This window comes from Neoarius graeffei, chromosome 7 (genome assembly GCF_027579695.1).
Source record: "Neoarius graeffei isolate fNeoGra1 chromosome 7, fNeoGra1.pri, whole genome shotgun sequence".
NCBI lineage: Eukaryota > Metazoa > Chordata > Actinopteri > Siluriformes > Ariidae > Neoarius > Neoarius graeffei.
In genome coordinates, this window is record NC_083575.1 from 66,918,475 (window position 1) to 66,939,437 (window position 20,963).

A 20,963-nucleotide genomic window follows, 5' to 3' on the forward strand; every position below is an offset into this window, starting at 1 on the left:
GCAAAGAGTTTGAACATATCATCATCTACAGTGCATAATATCATCAAAAGATTCAGAGAATCTGGAAGAATCTCTGTGAGTAAGGGTCAAGGCCGGAAAACCATACTGGGTGCCCGTGATCTTCGGGCCCTTAGACGGCACTGCATCACATACAGGCATGCTTCTGTATTGGAAATCACAAAATGGGCTCAGGAATATTTCCAGAGAACATTATCTGTGAACACAATTCACCGTGCCATCCACTGTTGCCAGCTAAAACTCTATAGTTCAAAGAGGAAGCCGTATCTAAACATGATCCAGAAGCGCAGACGTCTTCTCTGGGCCAAGGCTAATTTAAAATGGACTGTGGCAAAGTGGAAAACTGTTCTGTGGTCAGACGAATCAAAATTTGAAGTTCTTTATGGAAATCAGGGACACCGTGTCATTCGGACTAAAGAGGAGAAGGACGACCCAAGTTGTTATCGGCGCTCAGTTCAGAAGCCTGCATCTCTGATGGTATGGGGTTGCATTAGTGCGTGTGGCATGGGCAGCTTACATATCTGGAAAGACACCATCAATGCTGAAAGGTATATCCAGGTTCTAGAGCAACATATGCTCCCATCCAGACGACGTCTCTTTCAGGGAAGACCTTGCATTTTCCAACATGACAATGCCAAACCACATACTGCATCAATTACAGCATCATGGCTGCGTAGAAGAAGGGTCCGGGTACTGAACTGGCCAGCCTGCAGTCCAGATCTTTCACCCATAGAAAACATTGGGCGCATCATAAAACGGAAGATACGACAAAAAAGACCCAAGACAGTTGAGCAACTAGAATCCTACATTAGACAAGAATGGGTTAACATTCCTATCCCTAAACTTGAGCAACTTGTCTCCTCAGTCCCCAGACGTTTACAGACTGTTGTAAAGAGAAAAGGGGATGTCTCACAGTGGTAAACACGGCCTTGTCCCAATTTTTTTTGAGATGTGTTGTTGTCATGAAATTTAAAAATCACCTAAGTTTTCTCTTTAAATGATACATTTTCTCAGTTTAAACATTTGATGTGCCATCTATGTTCTATTCTGAATAAAATATGGAATTTTGAAACTTCCACATCATTGCATTCCGTTTTTATTTACAATTTGTACTTTGTCCCAACTTTCTTGGAATCGGGGTGGTATTTCTGATGGAAGTATCAGGCAAAAATAAGGCTAACGAGATAACAGTGAGGGCCCACTGCTACAGATGTATAAAGAAAACAGATACGCCACTCCAGCGGAGAGTAGCACTAGTTAAAATGACATGTTCAAAGTTCTGTTGAACATGTTCAAAAGTTAGTGTAGCAAGCGTTCTAGGTGGGTGGAGCACAGAAGCACGGCAGGCCAGTACTGAGTTCTCAATAACTCTTTTATTGTCAGCTTTTCAGCTTCTACACGTTTACTCATATACTTATACACACACGCCACACACACACACGTGTTCTGGTCGGGAGAGAGACCGCACTGCTCTCGCTCTCTTCCTTAAATAGGGCGCGGCTCCTGGGAAGACACACAAACACAGGTTAATTCACATCAGGTGTAGTGATTCTGCCACTTACCTTCCCTGACTCCGCCCTCCGGTCACAGACCGACGCTTGACCACGCCCCCACTGCCACAGTTAGTTCAACACAAGTTCTACCCTTTTTACCCTTGCTCTTACTTTGATAACCATAGGCAAAGATGTTGGTAGCCAAATGCAGCTGAGTGGGAATCATTAGCAGGCTATTTGGTCTATAGCAGACCTGGGCATTTTACGGCCCGCGGGCCGCATCCGGCCCTTTGGTTCATTCTGATCGGCCCGCGTAAAGTTAATTAGAAATTACAAAATAAACGTATTTTCTAATTTTACCTCATGCATGGACTGAATGTGCATTGCTTTTATTTTGAAGTTGTGTTCAACAAAAACGCAATGCGCGCGACATGAACATGACATGAAATCCCACGAAACCTAATCCCGCGATAACTACTTCCGTAATTTGTCCAGACCAACCACAAACTTGTATGTCATCCTTCAAACGGTCCAGCCAATCACATAGTGTGACGTCACCAGCAGGCGCCGGAGCCCGAGCCAATCTGTAGATCTGATTCCTACACCGAATGGACTGATGATCATCTGTCAGCTGTGCTTTGCATCTCCGCCTCAGACATTCAACCTGACTTTGATGCACTCGTTAAAGGGGAACAGAGGGCAATATATAGAGTAAATATAACAATAAAACACACAATGACGAATCTTATTCAAGACTGACAAAAGTTTTTTGTTCTAAGGTTGGAAAGTTATAGTGTTTTGAAAGTAGCTCGAGCAAACTATTTCCGCAGTTTGAACAGCCCGTCATGATATTAATTTTATCCAATCAGAATGCACCTTAATTTTCTCTGCGTAACACTTATGACGTATGTATGTGCCCAGTTGTAAATAAACAATATGGCTCATTGAGGTTGGAAATACCTGTTTCTGCCTCTTGCGACACGCCGTGTCACCTGCACGCAGACGCTCTGCCCCACGCTCAGCATCAGTATCGGTCTCATCCTCGCCGTCGTCCGAGCTTTCTTCTCTTATTTCGTCATCACCGGAGTCGAGAGTACCTCTCCTAGGTTCAAACTGGTACCCTTCTAAGCCATAGCCTGCTTGCAGTGTGTCTTGCGGGATCTCTTCGTACGATTCGACAGAGCTGTCGCTTTCACTTGATGCGCCCAACGCCATGATTACACGAGTTCCACTAGTGCAGTGGGTAGGGCTGACGTCACGGTCTTTTAAAAATGGCGACTCTTGTGCGGTTTAGCGTACCGACTATTAATAAAGTATTATATTTACAATTACCAAGATATTTCGTTGTTTTCTAATACATAAATTTGATAGAATACTTATGAATATGGGGCGGCACGGTGGTGTAGTGGTTAGCGTTGTCGCCTCACAGCAAGAAGGTTCTGGGTTCGAGCCCCGTGGCCGGCGAGGGCCTTTCTGTGCGGAGTTTGCATGTTCTCCCCGTGTCCACGTGGGTTTCCTCCGGGTGCTCCGGTTTCCCCCACAGTCCAAAGACATGCAGGTTAGGTTAACTGGTGACTCTAAATTGACCGTAGGTGTGAATGTGAGTGTGAATGGTTGTCTGTGTCTATGTGTCAGCCCTGTGATGACCTGGCGACTTGTCCAGGGCGTACCCCGCCTTTCGCCCGTAGTCAGCTGGGATAGGCTCCAGCTTGCCTGCGACCCTGTAGAACAGGATAATGCGGCTACAGATAATGAGATGAGACTTATGAATACGTTACTTTGTCACATCAGCAACCGTATGTGTTATATTGTGGACCCCTTTAAAGACCAACAGAGACTAGATTTCTCTCACTGAACAAATAAAAAACACCAAATGAGGTGATTAGGCTACAAATGTCTCATCTCATCTCTAGCCACTTTATCCTTCTACAGGGTCACAGGTAAGCTGGAGCCTATCCCAGCTGACTACGGGCGAAAGGCGGGGTACACCCTGGACAAGTCGCCAGGTCATCACAGGGCTGACACATAGACACAGACAACCATTCACACTCACATTCACACCTACGCTCAATTTAGAGTCACCAGTTAACCTAACCTGCATGTCTTTGGACTGTGGGGGAAACCGGAGCACCCGGAGGAAACCCACGCGGACACAGGGAGAACATGCAAACTCCGCACAGAAAGGCCCTCGCCGGCCACGGGCTCGAACCTGGACCTTCTTGCTGTGAGGCGACAGCACTAACCACTACACCACCGTGCCGCCCGGCTACAAATGTGGGCATCATTATTATAATATGATGTATCTTGTTTGATATTTGGAGTAGAAAGACAATATTGTGATGTCTTTATTGTGTTTTGGGGTGAATGTGACTGAAAAAAAATGGTACAAACGTTCACATTTTGTTAACCATTGTTTTGGGAAATTTGATTGAATAAATGACATTTTTTGTAAGGCAACCTCGTTTTTTCCATACTCTTACCAGTCTTAGCAGCTTGTAAAAACAGTGATATTTATTGCTTTATATAAAGAAATACAATTAATATTATGCAGAATTTGGCTGCACGGTGGTGTAGTGGTTAGCGCTGTCGCCTCACAGCAAGAAGGTCCTGGGTTCGAGCCCCGGGGCCGGCGAGGGCCTTTCTGTGTGGAGTTTGCATGTTCTCCCCGTGTCCGCGTGGGTTTCCTCCGGGTGCTCCGGTTTCCCCCACAGTCCAAAGACATGCAGGTTAGGTTAACTGGTGACTCTAAATTGACCGTAGGTGTGAATGTGAGTGTGAATGGTTGTCTGTGTCTATGTGTCAGCCCTGTGATGACCTGGCGACTTGTCCAGGGTGTACCCCGCCTTTCGCCCATAGTCAGCTGGGATAGGCTCCAGCTTGCCTGCGACCCTGTAGAAGGATAAAGCGGCTAGAGATAATGAGATGAGATGAGATTATGCAGAATTTAGTTCAGCCTTATGGTCCGGCCCTCCACAAAATTTTCTGTTTCTCATGTGGCCCTATGGAAAAAATAATTGCCCACCCCTGATAGAGTATCCCAGTCTACCTACAAACGGTAGGTGGCGGTAGCGAGCATTAAAGTCAGATAAACAGCAGAAGAACAAAGTCACCCGAGTAGAGAGCAGAGTGGTGTGTTTATATGTTGCTTCACCAGTCTGATTATCTGTAGCTTATTAATCAGTGTGTTTATTTAATGCGGCCAGTTTTAGCACATATTACCAATACACTGGATATATACAATTACATGATTGGATCTTTGATAAGTCGATAAGCGACTGGAAATGAGGATTTCTCCAGCTTTACTCACAGCTGCTCAGTTCAGGACTGTGTTTGATTTCGGAGAGAGACAAATTGCACACTGGTTCCCTGGACATATGGCTAAAGGTTTGTTTGGAAAGTTCATGTACAAGTTTATCATCATGTGAATTTCCTCTCCAGTTACTATACACATGATCAGGAAATGGCACTGTATCATAACACAGTACACACTCAGTGATTATTATCTACATCTGTATTGGACACAGTTCTGTGCAAAAGTCTTAGGCACATGTAAAGAAATGCTGTTGACCAAAAATGGCTTAAAATAATGAAATAAAATGTTTCAACTTAAAAAAATACTATAAACAGTAATCAGTAAGCCATAATAAAAGAAACAAAGTCAATAGTTGGTGTGAGCCGACCCTTTGCTTAAAAAAATAGTAGTCTCGGGTACAATGAGTGCAGTTTTATGCGGAAATGAGCTGTAGGTTTTACTGAGCATCTTACAGAAGCAGCCACAGTTCTTCTGGACACTTTGACTGTCACACTCACTTCTTCATTTTGCACCAAAACTCAGTAGCTTTCATTATGTTTTCTTTTTTTTTAATCTGAAAAGTGGTGTCTTGTGTAACATGCTGCTCAGATACAAACCTTTTTTTTCTGCATCATTTAATTTTTTCTGCTCAGTAAAGTCTTTCAGGCATTCCTCACTTAAAGCAGATACGCAGAACCTTTATTTTTAAATAAATTTCTGAGTGGATGGTATCTCCATCTTTGACTTTTGTATGCTGCGTAAATGGGAATTAAAAAATTATATATTTTTGAGAGTTAAAATCGAGCACAAAGTTGGCATTCGAGCTGCCCCGCTGATCCAGCCAGCCCTGAGTGCGTGACGTCACTGCGGTAACCGGTTTTAAGGCCAAGGCCTTTGACAGCTATGGACCCTTTTCACTTGACGTCACGACAAACGCGGCCGCCATTTTGGACATGTACTACCAGTAGTTTACCACAGCCAACATTGAGGAACGGCAGCAAAGAAAGTGTTTTTCAGCAAGACTTCCATCATGCCACTATATTGTTGTGCACCTGGATGTAGTAACCATCAACAAACAAGGCAAGGGTTATCATTTTATCGGATCCCGGTAGATGCTGACCGACGGAGAAGATGGATAGCAGCATACCAACGCTTGTGTAGTGACCACTTTGTTGGAGGTAAGACGAATAAAATTAGCCAGAAAAGGCATTACATTGCTGTTAACATTCCATTCTAGTTTACTGTAATTATGATCTGGCAGCTATTTACACCGGATCCAGTGTAAATAGCTGCCGGAGCCAACGTCCGAGGTTCCGGAGCGCGCTAGCTCGCGGCCGGCCGGCCGGCCAGAGCGCACTCCGGCAAGCTCAGACGTTGGCTCCGGCAGCTATTTACACTGGATCCGGTGTAAATAGCTGCCAGATCATAATTACAGTAAACTAGTAAATACAGTTTTCTGCATCTCGCTCCTTTTTCTTTTATGTTTGTCGCCTTCCTCGCATTCAAACCGATTCGAGCCGAAGTTCACTACATGTCCAAAATGGCGGTCGCGTTTACGAAGGTCACGTGACTGAAAAGGGTCTATAGACCAAAGTCATACAAATAAAAATTTATGGTGAAAGTAAGAAATACCGTTACCGACTTGCTCAACTAAGACTGATTTGACTTCATTGATTGTGGATTGACTCTCATTAAAACAGGGTAGGTGTTATAACTTATGCAGCAGACATGTACATGCATGCATTTTCACTGATAAAATGTAAAAGGCTAATTAAATAATCAGATGAACTGAGACAATCTCATCTCATTATCTCTAGCCGCTTTATCCTGTTCTACAGGGTCGCAGGCAAGCTGGAGCCTATCCCAGCTGACTATGGGCGAAAGGCGGGGTACACCCTGGACAAGTCGCCAGGTCATCACAGGTCTACAGTCACATTCTGAAGCAAATTAAATAATCTTATATCGGTAACTTAAACGCATAATACAAGTTACATGCATTAATCTAAATGCAGGTAAACAACGTGTTTTGTATCCAAATGAGGGTCGGAGCTTACCCGTCTGTGTTCTCGCTTCTTGAAGGCCGATCTTGTGGCTGATTGTTTCAAAACAATCTGACTTTCAGTTGTTCGTTCAGTTCTCCGTTCATTTGCTTAAGGGCGAGATGGCAGCAATATCCAGCAGAGAAATCATACGGCTGCTCCACTCATTCTCCATTTTCTCCATACTGAGTACTCTGCCATTACTGCTCGGCTCAGGCAATTACTAAAACCCGGGACGGGACGTCACCGGTTTTAGCAACAACCGTGGGGAGGTCACTGCCCGAGTGATATGTCACATCCCGTAAATAAAAAATCCCTGGCTTTTACCAACAACCCTTGGGTCACACTCCAGGAGAACTGGTGCAACTGAATTTTCCTTTTTAATAAATAAAATAAATACGTTCCTTTTCTTATAGTTTTCTGAAATTGTTGGTACTGCACCCTCTTTCAATACGGGCTTATAGCCAACGCTCCTCAACAGATCAGAGGTCTCATACGAGTCTTCAGTAAAATGTGCAGAGCAGAGGAGAGACCACTTCATAGGCGCCCAATGTGCCCGTGAACTTCTCATAAAACGCGTCCAAATCTTGGCAGTTTGAACGTTCTTGGGCCATGAATGCAACATAAATCCACCTTCTGTTGTGTTGCTGGCAGGTGCAGCAACTCATCTACGTGGCATGGCGATAAATTAGCTCAAAATGGAGGATCGGAGTTGCAGTCAACTCTGTGTTTTAGTATAGCGGAAATAGCGATGAGACCGATAGACTTCCTGCTGTGATGTTGCGGATGTCAAGGTCATTCACTCAGACCGCTACCTACATGAATCATTTTAATCTTAAAATTACAATATTAGATTTATTGTTAACACTTAAAACTATTCCTGTGTCATTCTTGATGTCTCAAGGCATTTATAAACAAAAGTGAGGCCATGGCTCTGCGTATATGGTTTAAGTACACCGGTACCATTGCCTGGAATTAGTTACCTAGTCACATTCAGTCTATCGAGTCTAAAGGTGCTTTCAAAAATAGGTTTAAAAGTTTTTTATTTGATCAACTTTATCAACAGTCACAAAATCCTTAATTATTGTGTCATATTATTTGTTTTTTCTACTGTATAAATTTATTTTGTTGGTTTATTTTGTGCTTATATTTACTGCACAACTTTGTTCAAATTTATCATTTTATTTATTAATACTACTATTGTTTACATAATATTTATTATATATTTACTAATTACCCCCCATTTTGCCATTTGATTCTTGCTGGACCACAATGGAAATAAGTGTTATGCACTTTCTTGTGTTATCTATGTATCTTAATGTACACTCTTTTTATGTATTTTGTACATTATTTTACTAAATAAAATGAATCAATTTTGTGCTGGAAAATGAACGGCTGGAACTCTAAAATATTTTTGTACTGACTCGATAATGTAGCAGTCATAAAATAGAAATCTATAACAAAGTTTGTATGAAAAAAATAGTGTGCTTAAGACTTTTGCACAGTATTGTACAATCACTCACTAACCACTGTAAGTGTATATTAACTGACTGGAGATCATCTTTGTCCATCAGTGGGGAAGGAAACACTGATAAATGCATTTAATTATGGGTCTTTCTCAGGACAGCTATAAACTGTGCACAGCAATGGATGGCCTACAGTCAGTGATTTATATTTCTGTATCCAGTCATCTGGAGTAATATCGATATTGTGCTGAATGATGGTCTCGTGCACTTTTCAGAAATATTGCAGGCATCTTGTAATTTTTTTTTGTACATTTACTTCAAATAGCAGTTGCTATTAAGTTATAATCAGTTTGATTAGAAGCATCTCATCTGATGTTATCAAATTCTTAAACTCATCTCATCTCATATCATTATCTCTAGCCGCTTTATCCTTCTGCAGGGTCGCAGGCAAGCTGGAGCCTATCCCAGCTGACTACAGGCGAAAGGCGGGGTACACCCTGGACAAGTCGCCAGGTCATCACAGGGCTGACACATAGACACAGACAACCATTCACACTCACATTCACACCTACGGTCAATTTAGAGTCACCAGTTAACCTAACCTGCATGTCTTTGGACTGTGGGGGAAACCGGAGCACCCGGAGGAAACCCACGCGGACACGGGGAGAACATGCAAACTCCACACAGAAAGGCCCTCGCCGGCCCCGGGGCTCGAACCCAGGACCTTCTTGCTGTGAGGCGACAGCGCTAACCACTACACCACCGTGCCGCCATTCTTAAACTCATAAAAATATTTTTTTAATTTACTATTATAAAGTAATTTACTCTTACTATTTTTAATGCAACAGTATAGTTTTTGCTGGTGGTTGGTTGGTAAACCTGTATATTGTGATGCACATCATGTATTGTAGAAATGTAGAAAAGCATAGTGATGTGATATTTTCGTCATATTGCACACACTACCAGTTACTGCTATATAATGTCTATAACTAGTGTTTTTTTTTTTATTCTTGAAGTTTGTTGTTTTTGTAATCGGCTTGTTTGTCATCTGTTAGGACTCAAGCAGATGAGAGCTAGCCTGAGGAAGGTGGACTGCATCATTGAAATCCATGATGCCAGAATATCCTTTTCAAGAGTACAAATTTTCCAGCCTATAACTCTAACATACCATTCAGATTTTCTCATTTTGTTCCAGTCTTGAAAACTGTGAATCGGGTTTGGACTGATTGGTGATTTTGGTTTATCCATCCAGCCATTATCTGTAGCCGCTTATCCTGTTCTACAGGGTCGCAGGCAAGCTGGAGCCTATGCCAGCTGAGTATGGGCGAGAAGCAGGGTACACCTTGGACAAGTCGCCAGGTCATCACAGGGCTGACACATTCACACCTACGGTTCACCCCCCCCCCCCCCCCCCCCATCTGTCCCTCTGAGTTACATGTTGATCCTGGGATTGAGATGTTGGCCTCTTCTGCCCCTCGGACCTGCTTGATCCATCCTGGTGCCCTGTGTCTGGTCGGAGTTTTATCGCACCGCTCCTGTGAAGGACGGCCCCATGAGGACAGTTGAGGGTTATACCTGTTAAAACTGTTAATATTATAGTCAGGCTGTCTGTTGTTGCCCAAATGAGGATGGGTTCCCTTTTGAGTCTGGTTCCTCTCGAGGTTTCTTCCTCATGTCGTCTGAGGGAGTTTTTCCTTGCCACCGTCGCCACAGGCGTGCTCATTGGGGATAGATTAGGGATAAAATTAGCTCATGTTTTAAGTCGTTCAAATTCTGTAAAGCTGCTTTGCGACAATGTTTATTGTTAAAAGCGCAATACAAATAAACTTGATTTGATTTGATTTGATTTGACCTACGGTCAATTTAGAGCCACCAATTAGCCTAACCTGCATGTCTTTGGACTGTGGGGGAAACCGGAGCACCTGGTGGAAGCCCATGCGGACACGGGAAGAACATGCAAACTCCACACAGAACGGCCCTTGTCAGCTGCTGGGCTTGAACCCAGGACCTTCTTGCTGTGAGGTGACAGTGCTAACCATACACCACCATGCCGCCCCCAATTTTGGTTTAAGTCAAGTTAACATTGTCAATTCTGCCATGTGTACAGGACGTAGATGGGATTGAAATATCTTTCCTCCCAGACCCTCGGTGTAAACATAAATACACAAACAAAACGAGTATTAAAAAAAAATGCAGAAACATTGCAAGTTATAAAATACAGTTAAAGTAGTCACACGCATACAAAAACCACATAAGCAGAAATGGTGCAAATGGAAACTAGTACAAATGGAGTAAATGGTGCAAACGGCTTAACGAATACATTTTAATCTGAATTTTTTTTAAAAACTTTGATTTGTTCCCTGATTGTTGTGAACTGAAATAATATAGTTCAGTATTGACCGAGTGTGATGGCTTCATTGCACGCCATATAAATGCTTCTTTAACTGGCAAACATCCCATTTTCTGGAAGAAATCCTTTGTTTCAAGAGAGCCTTGATGTCCGGCCACATTTACTCATCCTGAATAAGATGGACCTGGCAGACATGTCAGACAAATTGGTATCACAACATGCATCAAGTAAATTATCGTCTCTTTATAGTCCTCCCAACAGAGCGTATGTAAATGATTTTGAATGTGTAATCTTTATTTCTTCAGAGTATACTGAAACAGCTTGAGAGAGATGGAGTTGAGAATGTCTTGTTCACAGACTGTCTAAAGCAAAGAGATGAGAGTATTAAAAAGGTGAGCAGAACAGCAAGTATTGTCACATTTTACAAACTGCAATAAAACCACAATGCTTTATGGAATTAAGCATGCTTTATTTTATGGCAAATTTGCTCATTGTGTTGTAGATAGTTCCTCTTGTAACAGACCTAATAGAGAACGCACCTCGTTTCCACAGAGAGGAGGTGAGAAGTGCTAAGTTTTTTTTCTTTCTTTTTTTTCCTCATAAAAGAAATATGTTCTGTGTTGATTAATTCACAATTATTCACCGAAGGCAAAGTGAATATCAGTGAAGAATGACCGAGACGAAGTTGAGGTTATTATTCACCGATATTCACTGAGCCTGAGGGGGATAATAGTTTTAGTATAAATACACAGATGATTATTTAAAAATAATTTATTTCAAACTTCAAAAGCAGCATGCAAATGTAATAACAGCACGGCGCAGACTTGTCGCTTATCCATGCCGACTCACATAAAATACTTTGTTTTGAAATGGATAAAGTAAATCACTATTCCACCTTGCCCTTAAATAGTTTTAGAACAAACTTCGTAGCGTCTTTAATGCTTTTAGGAACAGCATTTGCTTATATAATTTGAAATTCTTCCTCACTTACAATGACAAAGCGATTGGCCGCCATTTTGCCGAGTCACTCGAGGTGATTATCGAGAAAGGCCCTGTGTCCGAAATCGCTCACTCGTTCAATACTCCCTATATAAGGAATTATTATATAGAGGACTATGTATTGAGCTCATTGGTAAAATGTAAAAACACTTTCGGACACTAGTCCGTCACGCTGGTATTTACATCATTACTGTCGCACAATTAAAACGTGCCAGATCAGTCGGTTGGTGGGTTTTCAAAATAAATACATGCATGTATTTTTGTGATAAATCCATATTATACCAAGCGTATTTTCCACATTAATCAATGCAAAGTACCTGCATCTTTCAGTTTTTTTAAAAAAATCAAGGCTGAATACTTTCTTCTTTGCCGCTGCCTTTTATTAAATCAAATTTGAGACTTTTAATTTGATTTCTTTCAGCGCCACCGCAATGCATGATGGGATATATTGCTTGGTTAGTGACCATCGGTTGTACACTACTTTTCGTGATGCGTTGTGGGATACTTTGAGTGCACTATATAGGGTGTAATAATCCTCACTATCGTTTTGGACAGCACTACAAAATGGTGTCCTCACTATATAGTGCCCTATTTAGTGAGTAGGGAGCAATTTCGGACACAGGGATAGTCTGAATTTCTCGACTAATCAGCGCATGCAATTTCCTATAATCGCCTCTATATTTATACTAATTCAAATTATCTATATCACAGCATTGTTGAATTCTTGATTCTGATTGGTCAGAAAGCACTGATTGATTAATTTTATATAACAGCAGCTCTGACAAAATTTCCAGCTGCAAGGTTTATATTAATGTGCTTGTTATAATACATTATCCTACACAGCGATGGGTTAAAACAGGTGGTTACTTAACAAAGGAAAGTGGATCATATCTGATGTGTTAGCAGTAACAGGAAGTAATATGTTTTGCAAATATTCCATAACATTAAATAGAACTATAAAGGAATATAAAGGACAATGTGTTGTATTTTAATTAATTTTAAAAAGTAATTCTTGGCAAATTGCTGTGGTATGTGCAGAATAAAACATGCCAGGATGTGCTGAAATAGCTTTTTTTTCTTTTTCTTTTTTTTTAAATAACGTTCGGCTGGTAATAGTAACCTCACTTTGCGTGGGGTGCATGACACCACTCCGTCTCTGATTATTTTCTTATTACAGGACATCCTATGCGCTTTTATTCCTTACTTCAAGCATTCATTCTTCAGTTTAATTCCTCGCTATTATTTGCCCGTATTTGCTGATTTTTCAATTGTCCAATAGGAACTCGTGTGGATGTTGGTAAATAAATGAGTTTCTTATTTTTCCATCATTGCACAGAACAGAAGTTATTGCCTAATGGTGATCGGCGTGCCAAATGTTGGGAAATCTTCTTTGATTAATGCTTTAAGAAGGACAAACCTGAAAAAAGGTAAATTGTGGAAACTGGATATTTGCACTTGTCTTTTTATTCTCTGCTTTCAGGAGTTATTTGTTTTAAAACTGAAGAATAAAATGGATATATCCTTTTTGAATACAGGCAAAGCTTCAAGGGTTGGAGGTGAACCTGGAATTACCAAAGCTGTCCTGACAAAAATCCAGGTATTTTGATTGACAGTTGTCAGAGGGGTTTAGCCAGCCAGGGTTTAAAGGAGACCAGATTCTTCTCAGTTGCACTTTTTCTGTTTGTGTTTCTATATGATTTAAAAAAAGAACATTTCCTGACTGTGAGGATGAGTGGGTTCTAATGGGTGTGTGTCACGGCTTATAAATTCCATGCTTTCAGGCCTTCAGTGGCCTGAATTTGCATCATAACAAGCTCTTGCTTGGAACTAGGTGCCCTTCTCTGATCATGAACATCCTGTTTTGTGTTTTCAGGTGTGCGAAAGACCCGTAATACATTTGCTTGACACACCAGGAGTGCTGTCTCCGAAGATTGAGAGCGTAGAGACCGGGATGAAACTCGCCTTATGTGGTAAGATTGTGTCATGATTCCCAGTCCAGTCCTTAGGAACAGTCTACATTGTTTCTCTCTGTCTCTCAGCTGGTGTCATATTGACTGTGTATACAGTCAGTGCAGTTTATTGTAAAGTGATAAACTCAGGGAAATGCTCAAGGGAGACTTTTATATGGATCGTTTCAGACAGATGTGCATCGGGACTGGCTTCAGAATGGACATCAGTCAGTATTCTCGATTCCTGGATATAGACATAATGGCCTTCGTTTACAAAACGAACATATAACATAAAACTGGACATGCAGTCATTTCCACACAAAGCTCGGTATTTATCAATGTGGACATGGGTGGAGGCTACGATTAAATCTCACGTCAAGTCTCAGCTTGTGTACGGAAGTTTAAGAGTCAGGATGGACAGAGCAACATCTTTAACCTGGCTGAGTGAAGAATTGTTATTGGACCATATATTCTGAGTGGCATCTAAACATAAGCAGCCACATAGTCGTCACTTAAAAATATGCAGAATATGGTAAAAATTGATATTTTTTTAAGGCCTGCATCGAATACATTTCATATATCCCTAACGAAGGCTAAATAGTTATTTTCAAATTGTTTGCAATTAAAGGATTAAAAGTGTTTTGTTTTTGGGTTTTTTTTGCCATAAGATTAATTTCTCTTTCATTTTGAGATAGCCTACTTGTTAGGCTACTGGTGAACATAATTACAAATAAAACAAGTGTTGCCAGGCAAAACAAACCTCGCCCGTTAGCACTTATGATGAATATGAAGGAAGATATCGCGAAAAAAATGGGCACCCTATGGGTACATGTGGCTACTGCTTATAAATAAAATTATTTTCTGATACCATGTCCATACAGTAAATATAGTGTGTATATATTTACTCTGAGGCAATAGCCACAAAAATGAAGCGTAATCCAAAAATAAATAATTTAAAAGTCACAGAAGTAAAATATACCAAGTGTCTGTACTTTTATATGATTTCTACTCTTACCTCTTACAGTTTTCGAAACTGAAACCTCTGAACCGAGGCTGACATACACACGCTGTTGCCATGACCCAAACTCTTATTTCCCAGAAATGGCCCAGCGCTAGAGCTCAGTGGAACACACTTTCCCTCTGTGATAAGCATAAACATGTCTGAAAGCAATTTCTTTAGTCTAGTCCATTTATTTCGAATGCTGAATCGGAACATGTGCATGCACAGTGGGTGATTGTTGCACTCTTACATTCTTACAGCACGGTGACGTAGTGGCTAGCGCCTCTATATGAGGCAGTATCCACAATAAAAACAATTTCAACCTTTTTGTTGACCTTGACCGGATGACCCTCAGAATGTTGGAGGTTCTATTTGAGACCAATGCCCATCTATCCTGAAAGTTTCATGAAGATTGATCCAGCAGTTTTCCCGTAATATCGTTAACAAAAAAAGCAAAGAAACCCGACTGAAAGCATATTACCTCGCCCCGCTTACTCCATAGCAGGCGAGGTAATTAAGCAAGCAAAAGCATTGTGTAGTTTAACTGATTAGCAATGTGTTAGATGTTTATTTAGTCATCTATTTAAACAAGAGCTTTGCCAGTCATCGAATCTTGGTAATGGCACGTCTAGCTCTGTTAGAAGACCTCTATGCATCGGTAAGACAAGAGAGGGTTTTTCCTGGACCACAGGGATTTTTTTTTTTAATGGAGAGTGACAAGTGGCTAGTATTCAATCTTTCTTGTCTCCCAAGGCGTCCAGGGTGGTTGTGTGCCAGCACAGGGATGGAGCTCTCTCTCTCAGCGGGATGGCTCCAGGCCAGTTTATCTAGATACAGGCTGAACACCACTGGTGCCTGGCTGTGATTGATCTGAAACATGTTTAAAATGAGGAAATAAAGAAACTCCACAACTGTGTATAATTTTTGGTGGCGAGTTTGAGATTTGACCTTTTTTTTTCTCTTTCTTTTTTTTTCACCTACATGTAAAGATTTGCAATATAAGTTATTAAATTAGACTATTATTATATACACTGAGTGCAGAATTATTAGGCAAGTGAGTATTTTGACCACAACATCCTTTTAATGCATGTTGTCCCACTCCAAGCTGTTTAGGCTTGAAAGCCTACTACCAATTAAGTATATCAGGTGCTGTGCATCTGTGTAATGAGAGGGGGTGTGGTCTAATGACATCAACACCCTATATCAGGTGTGCATAATTATTAGGCAACCTCTTTTCCTCAGGCAAAATGGGTCAGAAGAGAGATCTGACAGACTTTGAAAAGTATAAAATTGTGAGATGTCTTGCAGACGGATGCAGCACTCTTGAAATTGCGAAGATGTTGAAACGTGATCACCGAACAATCAAGCGTTTCATTGCAAATAGTCAACAGGGTCGAAAGAAGCGTGTGGGGAAAAAAAAGGCGCAAAATAACTGCACATGGTCTGCGGAAAATCAAGCGTGAAGCTAACAAGCAGCCATTAGCATCCAGTTCTGCCATATTCCAGAGTTGCAACATTCCTGGAGTGTCAGAGTACAAGGTGTGCAATACTGAGGGACATGGCCAAGGTAAGGAAGGCTGAAAAACGACCACCACTGAGTAAGGCACACAAGATAAAACGTCAAGACTGGGCCAAGAAATATCTTAAGACTGATTTTTCTAAGGTGCTGTGGTCTGATGAGATGAGAGTGACTCTTGATGGGCCAGATGGATGGGCCTGTGGCTGGATCAGTAATGGGCACAGAGCTCCACTCCGACTCGGATGCCAGCAAGGTGGAGGTGGAGTACTGCTATGGGCTGGTATCATCAAAGACGAGCTTGTTGGACCTTTTCGAGTTGAGGATGGACTCAAACTCAACTCCCAGACCTACTGCCAGTTCCTGGAAGAAACCTTCAAGCAGTGGTATAGGAAAAAGTCAGCATCTTTCAAGAAGAACATGATTTTCATGCAGGATAATGCTCCATCTCATGCGTCCAAATACTCCACTGCGTGACTAGCCAGTAAAGGTCTGAAAGGTGAAAAAAATAATGACATGGCCCCCTTGTTCACCTGACCTAAACCCCATAGAGAACCTGTGGTCCATTATAAAACGTGAGGTCTACAAAGAGGGAAAACAGTACACCTCTCTGAACAGCGTCTGGGAGGCCGTGGTTGCTGCTGCACACAATGTTGGTCGTGAACAGATAAAGAAATTGACAGAATCTATGGATGGAAGGCTTTTGAGTGTCCTCATGAAGAAGGGTGGCTATATTGGTCACTGATTTGTTTTTGTTTTGTGTTTGAATGTCAGATATGTTTATTTGCAAATCTGGAGTTGTCATATCAGTGTACCTGGTGAAAATAAATAAGTGAAATGGCTACACATTTGGTTTTTATTAAGTTGCCTAATAATTCTGCACAGTGAAAGTTACCTGAACACATACATATTCTCCTAAAATGGCCAAAACTAAAAACACTCAACCCACTCTAACTTCCATACATATTCAGCTTTGATATTTATGAGTCTTTTTGTTTGATTGAGAACATAGTTGTTGTTCAATAATAAAACTAATCCTCAAAAATACAACTTGCCTAATAATTCTGCACTCTGTGTATAGTATATAGGTTATGCATATCACGGATGTATAAAACGAATATTAAAACATCAGCTGAAATTTGATTGTTGATTGCAATGCTATTGACCACAGCAGTGATTTCTTTTCATACTGCATTTTTCTGACTATCTTTGATGACACTTTTCAGTCTGCCAAATAAAAATAATGTGTTCTGTTGGACCTGTGGAATTAGAGCTTCTATTTCGAGAGTAGAGAAGTTTCTTTTCTTGGCCATATTACACACCTCATCTCCATGTCATAAGATGTAGGGGCGTGACCTCTAGACAAAGAATATTTAAATAACTATGGTTTTCAGCCACTACATTTATCATTGCCCGATCATTCTTGCACTGTGATTGGCAAGATACGAACGCTTCATGAATCACACATGAACCCTTTTGGACAATGACTTCTACGTTCGATTTATAAATGAGGGCCATTGTGAGATAGACTGGTCAAAGTCACTCTCACACTAGGATCTGGTCTTCCCAGGCAGTCTCCTGTCCCAGTACTAACCAACTCTTTAAGATGTATGGGTGTGGCGCTGATCTCCGTTTTGATAGCCCTCAGCCTCTCGCCTATACAGCTAGGGTTACAGTGGGGGGGCTAGTCCTCTGGTAACCGCGAGAGTTTGACTTCCCTGCTCGCATCTGTATTGCAGCGTGCCTTGCCAGATGGCAGTAGGTACCATTTTTATGATGGTCTTTGGTATGACCCGATCGTGAGTAGAACTCGTGATCTCCCGATCGAGAGATGGACATGCTAACCACTAGACCAACTCTCAGTAGATAGAGTGGTCAAAAAAAGTCAAAGTCCTTCCCGCACCATGTGGCGCATCGGGCGGCACCGATCTCCGTTTCCGTAGCCTTTGGCGTCTCACCTATTACATAGCTAGGGTTACAGTGGGGGGCTAGTCCTCTGGTAACCACGAGAGTTTAACTCCCCACTCACATCTGTACTGCAGCGTGCCTTGCCAGATGGTAGTAGGTACCATTTTTATGATGGTCTTTGGTATGACCCGACCGTGAATAGAACTCATGATAGATAGAGTGGTGGATGGAGCAAAAAATGTGACCATCTGGGGTACCTGTTCAGCACATACTGGTTTAGTGACGGGTCCGTAGCAATAACATTGTTAGTAACTGGTGTAAATTTGTAAGGAAATTCTTGTTTTGTTTTCCAACAGGTACCATACTGGACCACTTGGTTGGAGAAGAGATCATAGCTGATTATCTGCTTTTTTCACTCAACAGACTCCAGCGGTTTGGGTAGGTGAACTATAGATGCTTGACATGTACTTTCTTTGCGACACACCCCTGAAAACTTATTCTTCTGCACTGACAACACGAAGTTAATGTTTTTGAAACAAATTGTAATTTACCTTAAGAGCAGAGACATTAGATATTCAGAAATAATAGTTACGTGATATTAATTAAGAAATCTTGTATTTAACATTGTCTTCTCAGCTATGTGGCGAGGTATAATCTAGACACACCATCTGATGATATTCAACATGTGCTGAAGTGTATCGCTGTTAAGTTAGGCAAGACTCAGCGAGTGAAAGCCATCACAGGAGTAGGTGAGTGAGTGATCTCATTACTTGACTCAGTATCCAATGCCATTTGAGAATATTTTACAAAACAGAAATGCTGTGTTAGCCTGCAAGAAATTTATCTTACTTTTAATTCCGTAGGCGACATTACTGTCAGAATGCCGAACTACACTGCTGCAGCGTATGACTTCATCAGAGCTTTCCGTAAAGGAGAGCTGGGCAAAGTCATGCTTGACTGATAAAACATGAAACATGTTGCTTATGCTGATGAGAGATTCATGATATTCATGGTAATGGCAACTGTGATAATCCTGTATTTATATATTGACTAAGACCCCGTCCACACGTAGCCGGGTATCTGCTAAATCGAAGGTATTTTTCTATGTTTTGGCCTGTCATCCACATGAAAACACATCAAAAACGAATATTTTAAAAAACTCCGGGCAAAGTGAAGATTTTTGAAAACTCCGTGTATGCCTTTTCGTGTGGACAGAGATAACCGGAGGTTTGCGTTTTAGAATGTCACAATCTGCGATAAAAAAATGACAACAAATCTGCCCTGACGTCAAACGTGCGACCTTTGTTTACTGCAGAAGCCAGATTAAGCATGGACTTAAGCTAGCCGCACACTACGGCGATCCACGCGGTACCGAACCGACCCATTTCAGAGCCGACTCCCGACAGGGCACGCACATATCGCCCGACTGTTGACGAGTGCAGTCGCGATTGAAGCGACACGTGACAACTTAATAGCTTTGTGATTGGCTATTGGATATAGTTACTGTTAAATCCAACACTTGAAGATGCTACAGGCTGAATTACAAATGACACAACATGGAATATGTAGCGCACTATCTAGGCTGCATGAGCTATTATTTCCAACCTTAAATAGTGCACTTATATAGGGGAGTTAAAGCGATTTGGAATTCAGCCACACAACTTGAGCAGAGTGGCTTTCCAGCCCACTGTGTCTATGGATAAAGCTTCAGTCTATGGAATTACAGTATATACCTGCATTAGGTGCTACCAACACGTATTTCTCGCGCTAGAAATTGTGTTTAATGATGTCACGTGTTATATGCGAAAGATATGATTGGTTATTGCTAGCGACTCTCGCCGATCAGTCTGGCTCCCGATTAGTTTTTCGAATCGGCTGTGAGATTAGTCGGTACCATCGAAAACTAGTCTTTACGCCTGACTCGCGACTTCAGTTGGCTCGGTACGCTGAAAATCGGCATAGTGTGCGGCTAGCTAAAGAGTAATGGATCGGAGTAGTGCCTTGAAAGCGTTAATTATTGTGCAGGTGCTATTTACATCTTTAATTTTAGAAGCCCAACTACTGCTCCAAGAGCACAGGCGATGTGATTAGGGGGTAGGATTTGGGGAAATAATGCCATCTACAGGTTTGGAATGCTTATGAATGTGATTGAAAACGCAGATGTTCGGTTATGTGTGGAAGGGATTTTTTTCGAAGACGAGGTGGTGTGGATAAAACATTTTTATAAACGGAGGGGGGGAAATGTTCGGTTTTAAAAATACCCGGCTACGTGTGTACATGGCATGAATTTGACTGCACTAAGATACTTTGGTGTTGTTTCTTATATTTCTCTGATGTAATATAAATTAAATACTGTGTGCAAACAATAAAACATTTATATAAAACAGAATTTCCTATGTATTATTAAAACGGCACCTATAAATGAGTGATACAGTGAATAATTTCATTTTCAACATGCTCTAGCTATGATTTTCCCCAATCAGTCTGTGTGTGTATATAATATACACACAGTCAAGCCGGAAAGTCTGCACACCCCTTTCACCTTCTCTACGTTTTATTACGTTACAGACTTATTCTACAATAGATTGAGTTCATTTTTTGTCACAAAATTCTACACAAAATAGCCCATAATGACAAAGTGAAAGCAGGTTTTTAGAAAACATGCAATTTTATTTTACTGACAAAAATAAGTTATTTAGGGGTTACATACAGTATCTGTTCACACTCTTAGTCTAATACTTGGTTGATGCACCTTTGGCAGCAATTACAGCTTCAAGGTGTCTTGGGAAAGAAGCTATGAGTTTGGCACACTTGTTTCTGGAAATTTTGGCCATTCCTTTTGGCATATCCTTGCAAGCTCTGTCAGGTTGGATGGGGAGCATCGGTACACAGCCATTTTCAGCTCCTTCCACAGATGTTCAATTGGATTCAGG

At 41.4% G+C, this 20,963-nt stretch overlaps 1 protein-coding gene across 1 annotated transcript; it reads left to right on the forward strand.

Annotated features, from left to right (window-relative positions):
* Positions 1-4,618: 4,618 nt before the first annotated feature.
* Positions 4,619-20,409, forward strand: mtg1 (mitochondrial ribosome-associated GTPase 1). Its single transcript, XM_060924820.1, has 11 exons — positions 4,619-4,895; positions 9,364-9,428; positions 10,762-10,866; positions 10,964-11,050; positions 11,161-11,217; positions 12,994-13,084; positions 13,193-13,254; positions 13,531-13,627; positions 18,387-18,468; positions 18,667-18,779; positions 18,894-20,409. The coding sequence occupies exons 1-11, from the start codon at positions 4,793-4,795 to the stop codon at positions 18,989-18,991; spliced, it is 960 nt and encodes a 319-aa protein (XP_060780803.1). The 5' UTR covers positions 4,619-4,792; the 3' UTR covers positions 18,992-20,409.
* Positions 20,410-20,963: the final 554 nt, after the last annotated feature.

Excerpts from the sequence above, each read along its gene's own strand:
- mtg1 (XM_060924820.1), top strand. The coding sequence starts at position 4,793 with ATGAGGATTTCTCCAGCTTTACTCACAGCTGCTCAGTTCAGGACTGTG. Across the intron at positions 9,429-10,761 it reads TTGAAATCCATGATGCCAGA|ATCCCATTTTCTGGAAGAAA; the intron begins ATATCCTTTTCA and ends TAACTGGCAAAC. Across the intron at positions 13,085-13,192 it reads AAGGACAAACCTGAAAAAAG|GCAAAGCTTCAAGGGTTGGA; the intron begins GTAAATTGTGGA and ends TTTTGAATACAG.